At 37.2% G+C, this 20,814-nt stretch overlaps 2 protein-coding genes and 1 long non-coding RNA gene across 4 annotated transcripts in view; 1 reads left to right on the top strand and 2 right to left on the bottom strand.

Moving 5' to 3' along the window:
* The first annotated feature begins 1,691 nt into the window (after positions 1-1,691).
* On the top strand, positions 1,692-2,611 carry LOC135071339 (uncharacterized). Its single transcript, XR_010257236.1, has 2 exons — positions 1,692-1,930; positions 2,449-2,611. It is a non-coding gene; the product is annotated as an uncharacterized LOC135071339 (long non-coding RNA).
* Positions 2,612-9,514: 6,903 nt separating this feature from the next.
* The window catches only part of LOC135071328 (RING-box protein 2), a 47,212-nt gene continuing 35,912 nt past the window's right edge, over positions 9,515-20,814 (bottom strand). Inside the window, exon 2 of the mRNA XM_063965124.1 lies at positions 9,515-9,838. Within this exon, the coding sequence (XP_063821194.1) occupies positions 9,657-9,838 (182 nt within the window). The 3' untranslated portion in view covers positions 9,515-9,656. The remainder of the gene's footprint in view (positions 9,839-20,814) is intronic.
* On the bottom strand, positions 15,718-20,612 carry LOC135071274 (uncharacterized). 2 transcript variants are annotated; one of them, XM_063965068.1, is made up of 3 exons: positions 19,658-20,612; positions 19,247-19,339; positions 15,718-18,856 (listed from the first exon to the last, which is right to left on the bottom strand). In XM_063965068.1, exons 1-3 carry the CDS (start codon positions 19,728-19,730, stop codon positions 15,816-15,818), a joined length of 3,207 nt encoding a protein of 1,068 aa, XP_063821138.1. In that variant the 5' UTR covers positions 19,731-20,612; the 3' UTR covers positions 15,718-15,815. The 2 variants fall into 2 exon arrangements, with proteins under 2 accessions (XP_063821138.1, XP_063821143.1); XM_063965073.1 differs by lacking the exons at positions 19,247-19,339; positions 19,658-20,612 and having other exon boundaries at positions 16,059-16,213; positions 16,293-19,077.

Raw genomic sequence — 20,814 nt, 5'->3', positions numbered from 1 at the left:
CCTAAACTGGTTGGAAAAGTTCACAAGATTGCACAATAAAACAAAATACATAATGAATTCATATTTATGAAATTTCGCAATAATAGAAGAGGAATAAACACTCGGTTGAAGTGCGTTACTTCGCTGAACAAACGAGCGCGTGTGAAAGCAAGGTTCTCAAAACCAGTATACTAAACTACAAGGAACTATGAAACGTGAGAAAAACAACATGTTTTTTTTGTAGTAAGTACTTATTACAATATATTATTGAGTACTTATGTTGGCTATTAAGAATAATAACATAAAAGTGTCAACAAGTAAGTAACTGCGTTAATTCTTTATTATTTCTTATCAAAGTCTTTTCATAATCCCTTACTGAAAACTTTCATTTCTCGTATTTTACCTCTATATTTTCTTAGGCAAAGATAGCCATTGCCATTCACTCAAAACCAGCAGAAGGTGCTTCTATATCCAGGAGATATTTCTTGTTGTATATTTTTTTAGGGAGTCATCAAAATTAACGAACTAATCAAGCCATTAATAAAATTTGGATATGCATGAATGTGCCAATCGACTATCTTCAAACAAAACTGAAAACATTTCCATCGGCTTTTCCAGGGTCTTAGAGAAAATACAATCGCACTCCCTCGAATGTTGGTAGTCATCGAATTTTCTGGATTCAGCATCGAGTTACCTCCGCCGTGTATGCACAGTCCAATGTCGATGGGCGTATTGTTTCATAAACATAGCCTCATTATTCATTGGCAGAGTGGAAAATTACTACTGACGCCGGACAGAGCGTCCGTCCAGTGACCATCTCATCACTAAAACATGCGACTTTTACAGGCGAACATTAAATTTTAATCGTGAATCATTTATTCTTGTTAGAGCGTCCTTTAAAAGGGTGCTTTTACAGCTATCATAAACTTTAGACACGCTTAACTGAACAAAAAAGAACAACAAATCAGACAACTTTAGCTGTTTTGTCTTTTTTAGTTGGTAATGAATGAATTGAAACTTGTTTGATGCAGGTCTTCGACACGTTGTTAGCGTAATTTACATCTCATTTGAAGGGCGCAGGGACGGCGGTTGAATGACTGCCTGATGATACTCGTAATTAATATAAACACACACTTACCTAGTTTCAATCAAAAGTAGCTCAGCAAAAATATAGTTTAGATAGACCACGTGATGCATCGTCATAAATCGTACGATACGATGCTACGGCCACGAATCCCACGAACGTTTATTTTTCATGTTTGTGCGATTTGAAAGTCAGCATTTTTGGTTCACAAACGTGTCATAGCAGATTCTATCCAGTATTTTACTTACAAAGCAAATTGTGCCTGTCCATTCACTGTAGAACAACATTTTCCTCAAAACATTGTGCTTTACGCTATCTTTGAATAATCGTGATCGTTCTAGTTAATATTGATGACGGTACAGGTATTAAATATCGTAGAAAAGCAAACAAACAGTAAAAATATCTATATCCTTGTTAGTTCTTAAATGATGGTGATGCTAAACAATGAATGCATCAGAATAGAGCCCTCGTCTGAAAGGCAATTTCTGGGTGTGCCTTAAACCAGGCCTGTTCATCTCCGCGAGTTTACATCGAAAACAAAACACGCACAATGGCCCACCTACAGGATACTATTCGACAAGGCCTCACATACGAGCGAACATTGACTCACGCACGCGTATGCTTGTGTATGATCTCAGAATACGGAACAAACCAGAAACCGTCAACGGGCGTAAATGTGTATTCATATAAAGTACTCCAAATCGCACTACTTTGACTTTAGAGCAATCAGTCAATGGCCGGCGCGCGCATTGTTTACATATCCGTCAGATTGATACTTTATAATTAAATTATGCCGTCTTGTGCCGTTCCAACATGTAAGAATGCTACTGGAATTACGAAGAAAGTGCATGGGATCATGTTTTATCCGTAAGTAGCACATTTCCAATTCATTTTAATTAAATAATAATTTTCAAAAAAAATCACGGTTGTATTTTGTAAGTGTTGCCACAGGTCAACGGAATATTTTACCCTACTTTTTTATATTGAATTACATTTGTCTACTTATAAAAAATTCACGCGTTAATTTTGTTAGCGTTACCACAGAATAATGGAATATTTTCCCCATCCTTTTTGTTTTAATTAGTTTTTAGTGTAATTTCATCCATGACATGACAACCTGATTAATTAAATTATAAGTGCCACTTGTGGTCTAAACTGAATAAATATTTTTGATTTTGATTTGATTTCAATATATTGAATTAATTTATAATATTACTCCCTAATAATGAGGAGATAATAAATTACTATCGTGAATTTCATACTTTCCCATTTATTCAAAAGTAAGGCATTGGTATCAACAGATCAGCAGCAGCAATATTTGTATATTTAATAATAATTTTAAGTAATTAATTATTGCTTACATACTTACTCTGATTTTTTTTCAGGATACACAGCCAGAGTTGCCTCGCAATCAAATTTAAGTATTGGTGATGTTTTTGATTTGGATTCTGTTTTTGACTCCAAGAAAAGTTAAACTAAAAGCACTACTGCGCCGTAAACAAATGTTTTGTTGTCGATATGTTTACATAATAAAGAACCTTAAGTTTCTTTTTTGTTTTACTTGGCATTCTAAAATTTATATTCGACTTTTGTAATTGACTTTTAAATAACATATTATACCTACATAAAATATAGTACATATATTACACTATTTAATAGAAATAAATAATCATCTTACACTTAGTTACTTCGGAGTAAAAATTAAATTCATAGGTAGGTAGGTACTATCTATGCCTATGGCCAGTCATGTCGTCTCGTTCTATCGCAAAGAATCACCATTTGATAAGAGCGAGAGCAAAAACGGAAATGGATAGTTAACACTGGCCGTGTGTACTTATTTCACTTACTTATTTTTTACTTGTTTAACATCTCTTTAAAAAATTACATAATTTTACCCCAAAAATGGGGGTGTCACACGGCGCTAGTAACACTAAAGGGGGTAGAGGGGCGCGGGAGGGGAAGTATTTTGGACACAAGTTGCCGCGTAGAAATGTTATCGAACACTCCTTCTGGTTTGTTCTGTATTCTGAGTGTATGATGGAAGAAAATAAAGAAAATGGTATACTAAATACTGTGCAGTATTTAACTGCCTAAATAATAATAAAAACACAGAATGTACTTTTTTAATTTGCCTCAAGACACTGAGAGGTAAAAAAGTAGTTAATATTATTCATGATAATTCATGCTAAATCATGTATTTCCTCCGCCATTTTCCGCAGTTTGGCACCTCACGTCACATCAATTTACCGAAGTCAGCCCTATAGCTTCGGCGCAGTGCCGATCACTGACGTTTGTCAACAAAATGGTGCTTGACTCTTGAGACAGGCTAAATTACACCATATTGTTAATGACATGGAGCATACATTTTTTTAAATACCTTCGCGAAGTAAAACTTCTGTACGTAGTACTTATTATTATTCTGTGGTAGTACTTATTATTATTATTCTGTGCTTAAACGTATAAAATTGGAAGGTAATATGCAATATCGCGTTGTGATTTAATGACAATTATACTCCACACCACACCTTTCTTTCAGAATAGGTACTTGCAGTAACTGACAATTCATTGTTTGTTCCAACAAACAATCATTTAGGTAATTTTACAAAAAAATATCCGGTTGTTATTACTAAGCTTTTGATATGTCACCGAACTTCGTACCACTAATCGTAATAATCGCGTTGATTAGAAGCGTTCTTATCCTAAGAACTAAAATTATTTTAACGATGAATAGGCAGATGGGCTTTACAAATAATACAATTATTATCTGATTGACGTAATGTTTATTTCCATTCAAGGTTGCTTAGTCCAATGCATTGAAAGTACTGATTATAGTTTGCGGTGGAGCGGTCTGATTGGCCGACCGCGGGGGCCTGGCCGGGTGTGTGCGCCGCGTCTCGTTCAAATGCCACGCTATCAAGTTGTGCCGACTTAGCAAAAAACCAGGAACTCTCAACTCTTATTAACTGAACACTTAAGAACAGTGTTTGCATATTTATTGCACAAATCAAATTGACTCTAATAATATACTTACCAATATGCGCAATAGAATAGCGAAGTGTTTTCGACTCTACATCGAGGCCACCTGAACTCATGCGAGTCTAGGAAGTCTGGAGAGCGGAATATGCATTCATTAATACGTTTTTTATTTAAAAAATTAAAACAGAAGTATTCCAAATATGAAATTATTACTGTTTGATTGAATTCGGCTGTAATAAGATACCCTGAGGCTTAGAGTAACCTTCAGTCTAATGACTAAGGCGCCGTATTATTTACAGCGGCCTAGATTCTTTAAGTCTCTACATGAATACGTAATCACTCGTCTTACGTAATCCATAGGTAATAAATAATAGTGAGGTAGGTAGTTAGTACTTCTATTGATATTATAGTTTCTTGTCTTGGCCTCTCAGAACTACAGTTAAGGGAACGTAGAGCTGAGCAACCCTTTTATCACCATCATCATCATTTCAGCCACAGGACGTCCACTGCTAAACATAGGCCTCCCCCAATGACTTCCACCCACATCGCACGTTTGGTATCGGCCTGAATCCAGGGTCTTCCTGCTACCTTTATCAGGTCGTCGGTCCACCTTGTGTGTGGACGTCCCACGCTGCGTTTTCCGGTACGTGGCCTCCACTCCAGAACCTTGCTGCCCCATCGGCCGTCAGCAATCCTTTGGTACCTACTAAATAATTAATTTTCAGATTGTTAGAGCGGATGTGAAATATCAATAGTTTTGAAAAATATAAGTAGATCGTGCTAATTTTTTTACTACCTTTTACATTGTTTTTCCAAAAAGCCCTAAATAATATTCAAAACCTTATCTAACCAATATTGGTTATTTATACAAGTAGTACAGCGGTCTCATGTGTATTAAGTTGCCGTTTTTCCCGTAACTCACACACAACGGTATGTAGGTATGTATAATGGTAGGTATGTCGGAATAACATCCTGTAACTGTAAAATTAAATAATTTAATTATTAACAGGGTATTTCTTATGACTGAACAATGCATGACTTTGTCATGTTGATTTAGGTAAATAATGTAGGTAGTGATTAAGCTGACGTAATATAATTAGTTACTACAACGAGAGAAATTAGTTTAGTGTGTGGTAGGTATTACCTTATAGTTTTTTGAATAATGAGAAGAGGGTGGTTCACACATTACAATGACGTACTGATAACAATAAATAAATATACCATGTAGTTCCCAGTATGTAATTATTATTGAATAGATAAGATCAATGTAAAAACAATAATTTGTAATTTTAAAGCAATAGTAACTAACAATTACTACATAATATTTTGCATTGCATAAAATAGTAGGTATGATACCTACTTCGTTAGTTATTTTAGCAGAGAAACATAATAAATTAAATCACTTTTGTTTTCGTCAACTTATGCGGTAAATTCTTGGCTACTAATTTTGAGTTTCAACAAATGGACACACGTGTGTACAGTCTCTTGTGTCGCGTTGGTGAAAAACCTGAAGTAATGAACGGTATTCTTTTCTTCTAAATCTTTACGATTTTGTTGATGTTTCGATAAAAATCAAGTTACTTTTTATTATTTTTTATTTCTTTCATCTTACTGAAACAAATGATGTGGATTACATAGTAGACATTTTTATTTATAAGGAAAGGTATCCAAAATAATAGGAAATTACGGACTTCTTATCAACTCTGCTGTGCGGTTACAATTAGCGATAACTAACTTTAATGTAGTTGTAGGTACTTAGTTAGTTGTAAATGTAGAGTTCATTTACAGTAATGAATGGAGTTTTCAACATTATTTTCAGTAGAATTACCTATTAAGTTACAGTTTTTAGTTCTTATCAGTCTTGTTTATGTAAATAATTTTAATTTATGGTTGACAACTATCTCCCTAGAAGTCTGCTTACTTTACGACTTGCGTCAATTGCTAACTAGGTAGGTAGGTAATAATAGTTACTCGTAAGAAAATTAAAATCTAGGTGTCTATTAAGTTGCGGTTTTTCTAGTAGACTGTTATTATACAGATGTTGAGAAACAATCCAGTTCAATTTATGAAGAATGGGCCGCATTGGCCAGGTGACGCCGGGTCGTCGGCGATGGATGTGCGTCGTTCACAATTATTTCAATGTTTTAAGTGATCTTATTGATTTGACATTGGCTCTGTCGATTACTTTGATGAATTGCTACGCAATACTGACTATAATGCTAGTTAGTTATATTGGCTATGCTTTGCATAATAACAATGCTGTACGTAAGGCGCACATACACTTAGAAACTTGAATTCTGAGTTTCACCAACTGGCAATAAATTGTTGCATATTTTCAGGTGGCTTTTTATTAAATAAGATTTGAAGCTATCGCGTTTCCTTACAATTAAAATAGATATACACGGACCATGGCTGTAGGAATACAGAAGTGTAGTAGATATTACATTTATGAAGTTTTAATACATACCTTTTGATGATAGATTAAAATTCGGACTGTTTTCGACTTTAATATTGGCTAAACAATGTCATAAAACACAACTTACCAATTTTAGTAGTTACTGCAGCTGAAAAGAGATATACCTACGCATCAGAGGCGTGATTAGACGAGCTCTTTGTTCAACAGTATGGAAATCATAACTTACGATACCATCTTTGTCATCATATTGGAAGTTGCAATTATTTATTTCTACTTTTTGTTGCTCAATAATTTATTCCATCCATAACGTTACTAGAGGTGTGCTGCAACTGAAAACCACTGAGAGACCCTGAAAAAGTTGTCACTGGCTCCAACTTAAGTTGCCATGTGTGCTTGCTTATCGCCTGAGTTACAATGACGTCTGAATAAATTTTCTACAGTTTCTATTGTTTAGTAAAGATTTCCGTCCACCACGTCCATTAATATTGAATTTGTGTCAGCTGTTTATGTTACAATGAACCTGGTTCATTTTAGTTGCGGTGCGGTGGTTAATTCACCGGTGGTAACGGCATTTGAATTGGTAGTTTTTTACAGTGGGCTGGAAATTGGACATGAGATGACTTGATAGTCCAGTCAGCGTCAAATAGTTCGTGACAGCCTAAGTGATATAAAAGTTGTCAAAAAAGCCTTAGAAATTGAAAAGATGTTTTCGAGCTTTTTGGCAGCTTTGGGTATCACAAACTATTTGACGCTGACTGTACCACGCTATAATCAACGATTGTAGGTGTAGGTGTGAAGCTTAATTTGGTTTTCCCGATTTTTTCCGTTTCTAATACATTCTTTCTAATAGTCTGTTACATTTTCTAATACTTAGATTAGTTCTTTTAAATAGAAATTAAAAGATTGTGTTTATTTATAGTTATAGAATTTGTATCTTTACTGCATCAGTTTAAATAAGTAGTACGAGATTAAAGTTCCTATTTTATTTAATTGTGCATATAAAAAAATCATGTATTATTAGGATAAAGCATCTAAAGTTAGTTTGAACAAGGTATTTGGTAACTTTTTTAAGCTGGCATTGAAGATTATTTACAGACACGAGAAGGTAGTGAAATAAAGAAGTATTTTTATCCGTTTGTCTTTGTAAACTTTAGTTTTTTTCCTCCATTATGAATATTGTAATATCAGTGGCATTGTCAGTGTCGAACGTCGACTTAAAACACGTTTTCAAGGCGTTTCACGAAGATCCATACTTGATCATGTCAAGGCGAGTAATATTAAAGAACTTTGATTGTTTTATTTTGTCTTTAGTTTTTATGACAACATAAATAATCCCCTAAGATATTTATTTTATTTACTACTTATATTATTGGACACAAATCAACAATTAACGAATCCACGAATAAACGCGACAGATTGTACAGATGGACAGATATCACTTAATCAATGCAAGAATTACTGAACGGAGATTGATGAAATTAATGTGTTTGAATTTAATCGAGCGATGTCGGGAGGCTTGCTAGTTAATAATAATAATATGGAAGCTACCACGATCATAACATTGCATGCTATGTTGATGATGGAAATATCGTTTTATTCTCCTAACTAATAATAAATATTTAATTTGTTTAGGTATGTGCAAATGTACACTGCATTTGCAAACTGATAACCTGATCCATTATTTACGATATACCTAGGTCTGGATACGACAAACAGCATGATCACACGTTGTTCAGGCAATCGGGTACAGTTGGGGGCAAATATTATTTTACCTTATTTCTATAGGAATAAGATTAAAAGGGTTTTATCAACGCTAAGGTCGACTGTACTGGGTAAAGTCATTAGTGTATCATTAGTGTCTCTGCAAGCTTCCCAAGTAAACACATGCACTCAATGCACACAGCGAGACACAACTATTGTGTACAATAAACCAATAAAGACAATAATGTAGTGATTTATGGTACTAATTATGGTGGGGATTATGGTAAACATCACTTCATGATATCGACATACTTTATATCGTCCACGCATCAGGCGTATGCTTCATGTTAAAAGGGTATTTTTATACTTATGACTCATTTACAGAAAACCTTCCAAAATCATTGAAATTTAATAAATTAATCTTAAACCTTACGCCTCAGAAATAAAAATCATAATCTATTGAAAGAATCTTAAAATCTTCTGGTATTATTTAGATGTGTCATTGACTGTACCTAAATTCATATTTATTTTTTCAATTTGCACATTAGCACTCGATGTAAGCGGTAACAACTTGTTTCGGGTTTTAAATGCTTTTCGCATGAGCATAAGTAAGTGTAGATTCACGAAATGTAACACGAACGACACTTTACTTTTGTAATTTAATTATACAATTTAGTTTTTCAGCTGAAAGAAAACAGTTTTAAACTTTTCTCGATTTCATTTTCAGCATTAGAATTCCAACAGTTATTCGCATAATTTCCCCTAATTGAATTTATTGGGATTAATTCAAAAATATTTCATTTCAGAAAATGTGAAGTGAAAGAAAGAAAAACATGAATATTTCAATGAAATCATTGTATTAAGATAATGCAAAATCATCTTAAGTCATTGTAATATTCATGTTTTTGTTGTATTGAATACGCATATTTTTTACTGCGCAGCAATCATGGCTGGAACGCCACAATAATGGTTTAATTAACATAATACAGACACCAGATTCAATAGTTTATCATATTGTTATGAGATTATCATAGAATTAAATGCTTATGCCTTGTAGACGTAGTAAACGAAGACTTGCATTCAGAATGCGCAATGTTCGTTTCAAATACAAGACTAGAGTAGAGTCGTGCTAGACTAGCTAGACTATCTGGGTTCGGATTTAGCTCAATATCGTTATGTAGGCCACGTGTCGACGGAAACATAAAACCACACTAACTTTAGATGCGGATCGATCTATTTTTGCATCGCATTCAACCCGGTTTCATGTCGCTTGCCGACTAACTTGGGTTAAAATCTTAATTAGTTTCCTAGACATAGGCTGATCAAACTGAGGGATTAAAGTAGAGAAAGAAAATAACTTTAACTAAAAAACTTTATTACTAAAAGAGCCGCATAAACAAACACAAAACTGAAGGTTTAGTTTGCCAATGAGATTATTGATGGATCGATAAGCTGTTTTCTTTAGAACCAAGTCCTTAGCTGCCGAAAAAACAATTTAACCTATTTGCCCATGCGCTGTATGGACCATTCTTGCTGGCAGAGCGGACAGCGGTTGTTTTGTTTCACCCAGAGGGACATGCAGCAGAAGTGGAAGCTGTGGTTGCACTCGCCCCACACCACCACGCAGTCCTGCTTGCCGTACGAATCCTTCTTGCTCTCACCTTGACACCGGAGACATGCGTCTGAAACAAAAAAACGTTTACTTATTATTTGGCTTGCCTCTTTTTGTTAGAAAATATTAATCTGCCTCTCAAATACCAGAAAGAACGTTGCTTGTTGACATTTATATCGTTCCCGATTATATGACATTTCGAACTTGTTTCAATATTTAAATCGAGTTACGGCAAAGTTTACCAACAACTTTACCTATATTATTATTTATAATTTATATCAGTTCTTTGAATGTGATGGATGGAAAAAATATTTTATAGCATCTAAATACAACTAATTTGAAATAGAGATATTGTGGACAGTGTGTGTTTGTAACTAAATAAAGAAAGTAAATTCTGTGAATTTCGATAAAGATCTGAGGATTAATATGAATTATAATACGAGTACAATTAGATCAAGCGAAGACTTAAAATCGAAAAATAAAATCGTCAAAATCCTGAAAACCCCTGTTTAAATATTAGTCCAGTAGAATTAGCTTTTAAATCGGAAATAATTCCTACAAAAGATTTTATTGTTTTAATGGCTTCATTGGTTGCCCATTAAGACTCTCCTAAGTTTTCGACTTCGACGGAGTTGTGCTTGTGGTGGGGGCCCCCGAAAGGGGCATTTTTTCGGTTTTCCGGTTATACCGCGTAAAGGACTTACCCTATCAAAAAGTGGTCTTCATGACGGTTGAAGGGCACTTAATCCTGCATTGAATAAGACCAAATTCATATGTTTTGGACAAACCGTTCTCGCGCTAAAGTTCGGCAAAGTAGAAAATATACGTATAATTAATGACCCTCTCCACGTCCAATGGTTTGTTACCCACAGGCTTCCAAGTCTTGAAAAGGGCCACCTCATCCAGTGTAACCCTATCAAGGCTTACGAGCTTGATGCGCCTATCCTTGTTCGTCCCAGCCGTTCCTTAACTGCGGTTGCTGCACCTCTTCCTGGCACTCACCTGAACGACTCTGTGTTACCTACTGTGGCTGCCCCTCTTCCTTGTATCCTCCTGCATGACTACGTTACCTAGCCGTATGCCTGGTCTAAGGTTCGACGCCAAAAATCAACAACAACAAGTTCATATTAAAACGCTGAAGAGTTTTTTGTTTGTTTGTTTGAACGCGCTAATCTTAAGAATTACTAGTTTGATTGAAATCATTATTTTTGTGTTGAATAGCTCATACATTGAGGAAGGCTATAGGATATATACAATCACTCTACGACTAATAGAGGCGAAGCAGTAAAGAAAAATGTTGCAAGCACGGGAAATAGTATTTAAACTATTTTCACTCGTACGAAGTTGATTTTGTGGCGTCGAACCTTGGACCAGGCATATGGCTAAGCAATGAAATCGTACAGGAGGGTACAAGGAAGAGGGGCAGCCACATTAGGTAACACAGAGTCGTTCAGGAGAGTGCCAGGAAGAGGTGCAGCAACCGCAGTTAAGGAACGGCTGGGACGAACAAGGATAAGCGAATCAAACTCGTGAGCCTTGTTAGGGTTACACTGGTTAAGGCGACCCTTTACAAGGCTTGGAAGCATGTGGGTAACAAGCCATTGGACGTGGAGAGGGTCATTAATTATACGTATATTTTCTACTTTGCCGAACTTTAGCGCGAGAACGGTTTGTCCAAAACATATGAATTTGGTCTTATTCAATGCAGGATTAAGTGCCCTTTAACCGTCATGAAGACCACTTTTCGATAGGGTAAGTCCTTTACGCGGTATAACCGGAAAACCGAAAAAACGCCCCTTTCGGGGGCCCCTACCACTTAAGCACAACTCCGTCGAAGTCGAAAATTTAGGAGAGTCTTAATGAGCAACCAATGAAGCCATTAAAGCAAAAAAATCTTTTGTAGGAATTATTTCCGATTTAATCAATTTTTGTGTTTAATTCTACTGGCCTATATGTAATTAAAATGGTCCAAATGTATTTGGAATTGGATAAAAAATAATTAACGTAAATTAGGTATTAAATTATTTCGTTAATTTCAATTGTTGTGACATCCATTACATTTTGACAACAGCTGAAAAAGTTAATGCCTAGGTATGCAATATTTCTCGCCTTAATGACGCACTTACATCAAGATGTTATCGCATAAAAATTAAAACAAGCTTCAGTCAGGTAATAAAAGGCTGTGGTGTAAAGTCCTTACACACGTCAATATCCATTGTATCTTAAGTAATATGTACTTTGCAATCTTGATAATTTGCAATAAAACCTTGCTTGGCGACAAGTTCACCCGGATGATATAAAAACTCAGAAGAGGTTTGCATCTCGAGCTTACAGTCAATTTAAGAGATAGTTAACACGACATCATCTACATAAATTAATCTGAGACGGATAATAAGGAAATGTCATAGCTAGAGGAAATATTTCTAACACTGGATTATTAATAAGCTTGTGTTTCGACTCTGATTTGAAGAAGCTTTAGATGACATTTATAAATGTCATGAAATTCATTATTTTGTACAAGTTTCCGTGGATTTTCAAAGCGAGTTACGACTCAAATGCATGTTTTGATTTGGAGTTTGACTTCATAAGAAAATACTTCTTAATTTTCCTGTTCGTAGAGAAAGTTACAGGGTAAGGTAAAGTGAAGCTTTCTTTACCTGAAAAAATAAATCAGAATTTTTTCAAGTAGTATTTTTATGAGTATAAGTTTATAGAAAAACAAAGAACAAATAACATTTAACGATCATGCGTAGGTATCATAAACATCTGTGGCTACAAAAAGAAAATAATTAGGTATATTACAATGTTTTCTATCTTCATGCAAACGGCAGACGCGTCGTTAATTATATGTAAACTTTTTCAGTTTGTTTACATGTAATATGTTTTGTGACGCTCACAACCGTGTGACCCGGCTGACAGCGTCTAGACTAGCGCATGAATGATCGTCACTTACATCATGATAGGGTCTCGGATCGATCATGAAAGTAAAGAGCTTGGATGATTAATGTTACATTAATCATTTACTTGTTTCTTCATTATTGATTTATCCGGCTAACAACGTTTTTTTTAAGTTACTCAAAAAATTCATCATAAAGGTAGCAGGCAGGCGCTGGACGCAGGCCGCTACCAACCGGGCAGCATGGAAAGCATTGGGGGAGGCCTATGTTCAGCAGTGGACGTCCTATGGCTGAGATGATGACTCAAAAAATTATTAATTACGAGTATGAATAAAGAATAAGATAAGAATTACCTCTACCAATTATTTTAACAGACTCTACTAAACGTATGCAGCGGTGCAACTCACTTATTAAGAATTCAAATAATTGCATCTGACAAAATTGGCGTTGCAACCAATTATACTAAACACATATAGATATATGGGCCAAGGCGAAAGATAAACACAAATTGTCAGTTTGTCGATACATTCACGGCGAAGGTAATTAATTGAAGGTATTATTTACACAATTGCAGTAATTGTAATAATAGTATTATTCACCAAGTTGGTGCTACGATCGTGATTGCGACCTAGATGTTCAGACCTTTTAAGGTTTATGGGGTTTTACTATGGCAGTGATATTGAAATATCTGGCAATTATGAGATCTACATATAGACGTCTCATTCCGATCTGCGTTTCTATGGTTTATAGGCCACATTGATCGTTTACAGGAATTGATTTGAATTATATCGGTAAATACCCATGTCGGGAAGTGCCAAGAAAACTTGTTCTAATAAACAAACGTCATACTTGATCTTGAATTAAAAAACGTAGGAACTTGTATTTTATCGTTTAAAAACGGTGTAACGGATAGAATAGTTAAGTTTATTTCACTCTTGCATAAAAAAGGCAGGGAAAGTGAATGAGTTTATGATTGCACATTTATTTTCATTCGGTATTCGTCGCTCAAATCATTGAGAAGTCTCTAGAGGTTTTTTTCACTGGAGAATATGTACCAAAATCAATCGGAACTTTTGCATGCCATTTGTTGACTGAAATCGGTAGAGTCGGATACTCGAGTCGAGAGGCTTGTTAGAAAACACTTTCATACAAGGAAGTTGGGATTGAAATAATATCCTAAAACTTTCCACTGGCAATGGTCACTTTCTATCAGTGGCCGTAATATTACAAATAAATAACAGGCACATGAATTAATCATGCATATTAATGCGGCACTGCCGGATACCGGTATGTCCTCGAGTTGGCAAAAACAAAGTACCCACTGCGCCTGCGGCAATTCAATGAAGAAAAATAACAGATCATTTCAAAATAACTAAGGAGCTTTGAATTTTTTACTGGAAAAAAGCTAGGTGATGCGTTACATGCATTTCTAAAATTTCAGCGTGCCAGAATGACATCAACCTCATCATGGGAAGTGCGTCATTCAACACAAACAAGTTTAGCATAGGTTTGGGTATTGTACATTCTTGTATACGTCATGATGATAATGGACATGTATGCAAAAAACCTGCGAGAAACTAGAAAATATACGGTATACAAAAACGAACACAATATTTTTTTTATCAAGTATTTAGCGTTGTGATGTACCTACTCATTGTGAGTTGACAAAACGATGCAAAATTGGTGGTACCTACTAGTTAGAACACAAGCAATAATAAATTGTTACTTATAATTACTAACTAATCCATGGGTATAAAATATTTTCAGCGACCCTTTCTCAAAAAAGTTCCATAATATACGTCGACTTGAACCCATTCCCGCCCCGGCCTAATTTACTGTCTGTTAAAGCTATTTTTAATTAGATACAGTAGAGATTTTCAACTAGGTATCACTACGCTATTATAGGTACATTGCTTGCTAGATTTTCCTTAGCGACAAGCGCAACGTTTCAAATAGGTATGCATAAAAAACTGTCTGTCCAAAGTTCATTATGTTAGAAATTAAGCATAAGTAATTTCCCTAACTAGCTATAGGTACCTATAATACCTAATACCTCTTCCCTTGTAAAATTTTACCAATAGACAAAAATACGTAGACAACAAAAAGAGGAGGTGTGGTGAGCGTTTACATTGGAGCAAATGCAAAGTTCAATAAATGCCAATATGGCGACCCCGCCTCCAATAAAATTCAATCAATGCCCACGTCAGCGCCGGCGCACGCCATCTGCAGTATTGACCTTGTTAACGAAACATCACACTGTTATTATCACGTACGCAAAAATTTTACATCTGAAAATCACGTCATTCTTTCAGCAGTATTTCTTGCGTCATCTGTTATTACATTAAGACTCATAAAGCTTAATTATTCGTCATGGAATCGTATGGTGAATTCGTGCTTCAAACTAATTCTATTGTTAATGAAGCGCTTGTTTGGCCCGTGTTAAATTCTAATATCATGTGAAAACTTAGGCAACCGCTTACAAAAAACTTTAATAACGTGCAGACGTATTATAATATTACATGACATAATAAATTGAACATCTAAACTGAAAATCATAATGAATCAAGCTTTTTTTAACAAAGAAACCGATATGCTCGCAAGTAAGCATTAGCTACTAAAAGGAGTTCATAGGAAAAAAACTGACGACTAAATGCAAAGTCCGAAAATAATGATGACATTTTCTTTGAAAAGCGTATTTGGCTTTTGTGTTTTTGCTTACGACACTTAACGACTTTGTGCAAATTGAAACTTTAAAGTGCACTTGAACGTTTAAAATTTGTTTAACAATTGAACAATACAAAATTGACGTGCGTAAGTGTAAGTAAGTAATGCTTATTAGCGGAGCCGACATCATGCGGACAAATATGTATATAGGAAATAAAGAATCATGTTTGTACTGGACAAGATGCTAGCCAAGTACAGGTGTACCGGAAAATATCTAATCAAGGTCCCAAGATGACGTTCCCATATGGATATTTTTAACGTGTTTCAAAATATCTTTCTTTACAATATTGTTATTATCCTGAAAAATCCAATCATTACGTAGTGTAAACCACCAGCTTTTGCACGGAATACTTTTCAACTGACACAGACGTCAAACCAAGTTTTTTAATGAAAATCAAACCTAAGAGAAAAACCTCTACGGAGGTTTTATGCATCGGCAACACTCCCCACCCTAGTGCTGGAACAGCACTCACTATCCAAGGATATTGGGGCGACGCGCGCCGCTGACCTACGCCAAATTCCGGTCTTAGTTTTGACGTCCACGGTTCTGATGCGTCCGTCCTTTCCAGGATAGACCCGATGAATAATCCCTTTGGGCCATGTATTACGAGTAGAACTTGGGTCCACAACTAACACCAAGTCACCCACCTGCAACGGCGCCTGCTCTGAGTTCCATTTTTTCCGTGGCAGCATGTCTGGCAAAACTTCTCGCACCCATCTTTTCCAGAACATGTCTGCTAAGCGTTGCGCCTTCCGCCACTGCTTCCTCAGATGCAAGTCGGTGTCATCAAATTCCCCGATACAAGGCAGATTTGAAGAGCTTCCTAAAAGAAAATGATTCGGCGTTAACGACTCTCCCGTTGTCGGATCTACTGACACATGCGACAATGGGCGACTATTGACCATGTTCTCCACCTCCGCCATTAGCGTCGATAGCGTTTCCTCTTTTAGGGTTCTCTCTCCAATGACAATTTTAAGCGACGTTTTTACAGTCCTGATCAAACGCTCCCACGCCCCACCCCAGTGGGGGCTAGCCGGAGGTATAAAATTCCAAGTCATGTTGTTGTTAACTCCCTCCCTTTTCAGAGCTTCTTGGTCTAAGCCGGCAATGCTTCTGGCCAGTTCCTTTTCAGCGCCGCGAAGGTTAGTCCCGTTATCTGAAAACAGGTGACTAGGCCATCCACGACGGGCTGCCATTCTTCTTAGAGCCATTATTAGGGAGTCTGTAGACAGCGATGGGACTATTTCTATGTTCACTGCACGAACGGTTAAGCAGGTAAACAACACGCCATACCTTTTCTCGCGTCGCCTTCCTACAGCTACTTCCATGGGCCCGAAAAGGTCTAGGCCGCAGTAAGTAAATGGACGATTGTGGTGCGCCAACCGAGCATGCGGCAAATCTCCCATACGTGGAATTCGTGGAGTGCATTTTCTTATTCTGCACAACATACACTGCGACACCACAGTTTTCACGGTAGGTCTTAAGTTAATAATCCAATATTTCTGCTTTAACTCATTGACGACGGTTTCTTGATTCCCATGAGCGGCCTTGACGTGATGGTGCCTCACAATGAGGCGTGCCACTCTGTGTCTTCCATCCAGTATGACGGGCCTTTTCATCTCAAGATTAACGTCTTCTGCTGCGTCAATGCGACCTCCAACTCGAAGCAAACCCTGCTCATCTTCAAAGGGAGTTAAGGTAAGTAACCGGCTACTGCGATCTACACATTTCCCATTCCTTAATGCCGTGATCTCATCGCTAAAGGAGTCCATCTGCGCCTTTTTTATCAACAGAGATTCCGCTCGACGCATAGTGTCGCAGTTTACATCACCGGTAAGTCCTCTGCACTTGTCAATAAACTTGAGTGCGACCGCCGTAGCTCTTACCAGGCGAAGCCAGGACGAAAAGCGATGCGGGTCAGGCACAGGTAAGGCTTCAAGCGAATTTTCCATAACCATGACGTAACCCGACTGCATTTGTTCTGTTTCAGGTTGAACCATACCTGCGGGCCATGATGTTTCAACGCCGTACAGGAAAGAAGGCCCCGTAAACCATTCGCCTCGAAAACAGTCTAAGTTGAACGAATCTCTTGTAGCCAAATCTGCTATGTTCATTTTGGTTGGAACATGTCGCCACTCACTCACACGAGTAAGCTCATCAATTTCACCCAGTCGGTTCGCTTCAAAAACTTTATATTTCCGTGTGCTATTTCTTATCCAATGGATGACTGTGGTTGAATCAGACCAAAAGAAGCGCCGTTCAGGAGCAAGTCGATGCTCCTTCCCAATCGTGTCCGCCAATCTTGCGGCCAGGACAGCAGCTTGGAGTTCAGCTCGCGGCACAGTCATCGGCTTAACCGGCAGTACACGACATTTACTGGCTGAAAATGCAACACAAATTTTATCACCATCTTTCCAACGCCAATACGCAACCGCGCTCATAGCCTTTGTAGAGGCATCGCTAAAAACATGAAGTTGAAGGTCGCTGAAGTTTTTACCATTCGCAGCACTATTTCCTCCGGCCTCTACGAAAGTTGGTGCGTCTGCTTGGCAGTGATTCGGTATAGGGCTCTCCACCAAAGACATCTTTGCTACAGGGGCTTCAGTACTAGGGTCCATGCTGTCGTCGGTTGTTCGGTGGACATTTACGTAGCATCTTGGGATACGAATCTGATTAATTACCTTCAGCATGTCGATCCATTGGCACCATCTTGTGTAAATGTCATCGGGTATCAAATCATCCCAACCGACGTTTATCCTCCAAGTATCCTGCAGCATAATTCTTCCTTGTATAGTGAAGGGCGATAAAAAACCTAAAACATCAAACACAGACATTATGACACGCAACATCAAACGTTTTGTAGGTTTGTCTTTACCATGAATGACACTCTCAGGAATCCGTTTCAAAGAGACATCAAAACCGAGTTCGTCTTCCTTCGGGTACCACATTAGGCCCAGAATACGCTCTCCTTGCAACTGTTCGTCTATTTTGAACTTGACAGCCACTGGACCTAAAGCCTCTTTTGGAATGCTGTCTAGCACGGCGCTGCTGTTACTCGTCCAATTACGTATTTCGAAACCTCCCGCCTTGTGTATCTCAATCACATCTCTCACTACATTAATGGCACTTTCTTGGTCCGGCAAACTATCGATATAGTCGTCCATATAGTGCGAATTGATTATTGCATCAACCGCAGCCGGCTTAGAACTCTCAAAACGCTTAGCGTTCTTGTTCTTAACAAATTGAGCTACAAATGGCGAGCAGTTAGCACCAAATATTAAAGATGACATTACATACGTTTTAACGGATTCCTTGGGTTTACTTCTCCATAAAAATCGAAACGCTTGCTGATCCTCAGGCTTGATCTTCACTCTTAGAAACATGTCCTTGATGTCATCAGTCACTGCAATTTTATTTTCTCGGAACCGCAGCATGACACCTAACAACGACAAGAGTAAATCTGGCCCTGTAAGCAAAAAGTCATTAAGACTAAATCCTTCAACTTTATCAGCAGCATCAAAAACTAGTCTTAATTTTTTCTTATTTGGGTTATCAACACCAAAATGTGGCAATACCCACGTCCTAGGTGTGACAGCATCATCCTTTAGTTCCTCAGCGAAATCGTTTTCTAATAAGTGCTGGATCCTCTCCGCGTACCTAGATGCAAACCCTGTATCTTTCGTCATCTTACGCTCGATACCTTTTAGACGTCGCAATGCATTAGGGTAAGAGTCTGGCGTTTGACAGTTCCTGTCACGCCACGGTAATCCAACGTTCCAGCGGCCGTCGACAAGTTCGGCGCTCTGCTCCAGCATAGCTTCAGCGCGCACGTCATCCGCATTTTGACGAGGCTTACCCAAGACGCCCAATGAGTCCAAGGTGAATGAACGCCTGATCTCGTCGTGAATATCCTGCAACAGGTGATTTTCAGTGGGATAGTCTCCGCCCTCTGAAATAAAAAGAGTAACATGAGGAGAGGAGCAGACCTCACGTGGTACATTAATGCTACCATGCACGCACCAGCCCAAGGGAGTGAGTGTTGCCGAAGGTTCATTACGTTTCCCTACCCTTACCTCTATAGGGAAAAATAAATTATAATTATCCTGCCCTATCAGAATCTCTGGTTTGACATCAGTTTGACAAATATTATCAAAAAGATCAGACATATTAGGATAATCTTTAAAATTAACATAACTCATCTTTTGTACCGGTAAGCATAATTGAGGTACACTTCGCGCACAAAAAGAATGAATTTTACCGTCCATACCCGAAATGTCCACGCTCACTATTGTCGCATCCAGAACTAGTTCATTGTTGGTCCACGCGCCGCACACCCGCATTTTCTCCCGACGGCCGCACAGCCCGGCGCGCTCCGCCAGCGTAGAATAGAATAGAATAGAATAGAATAGAAAACTTTTTATTTGCAAGAAAGGTATACAAGCAGGTAAGACATAGATTAAAACAGAGAGAAATAAACAAGTGGACAATTAACTGCTTGTGCCCCTCCGACAAAAAGGCACCCGCTCAGCGTACATCAAGACCGCCAGGGCTTGTCTTGAAACTGATTTTCAGCGGGGGCCCTCTGTTGTCACGGCGTACCCCTGCTGACGGAGATGCAAGAGGAGAAAGGAGTCCACAAGTCCGGCAGCAGGGAGAACGCAGCAGGGGGGCGCAATAGAAAAAGAGAAAACAAACAAACAAAAAGAAAGAAACAAAAAAGCACCATAAAAATTAAATAATAAAAATAAATTCATTTTACATTAATAAATTATGAATTACAATAATAATAAAAAAATAAAAAATTACAATTATAATAAATTACAATAAATTTAGATTTTAATTATTAATTACATAATTAAAACACATTTAAATAAAATAAATTAGATTTAAAATACAAATAAATTATTAAAAAACACCATTCCTTACTTATCTAATTGTTGCCATTGATATGTGGCCATAACCATAAGGCCTCAAATTATTTAAAATCAATGGTAGAAAAGGGATTAAGGAGAGAAAAAAAAATATATTAAAAAAAAAAAAAGAAAGAACTGTCATTTACTGTCAAGTGTCAACGACCGACATGTGCACGAGATGTGAGATACCTAATTGCCACGTAAATTGATTAAATGTGGTACATTTAAAGGATATTTCAAGAAAGCAGTGCCAAATAATAAAACCAAATTAAGAGCAATCCGCAGCACTACAATCACACGAAAGGGAAGGTGAGTAACATCCAGCATTGTAACCAATTTTATGCAACAACTACGGATTAATAACATACAATCATAATGCAATGCAATACCATTATACAAATAAATTAAAGAAAATTGGTAAGAAATTACTATCAATATCATTAACATTTAACAATGAGCAACGATAAAACATAAATTTACAATTCCAGGACAGAAGAATACACTGAGTACC

The sequence above is a fragment of the Ostrinia nubilalis genome, chromosome 1 (assembly GCF_963855985.1).
Source record: "Ostrinia nubilalis chromosome 1, ilOstNubi1.1, whole genome shotgun sequence".
In the NCBI taxonomy this organism is placed as follows: Eukaryota; Metazoa; Arthropoda; class Insecta; order Lepidoptera; family Crambidae; genus Ostrinia; species Ostrinia nubilalis.
The sequence above is the reverse complement of the archived record's forward strand: the minus strand, read 5'-3'. Positions and strand labels throughout refer to the sequence as shown.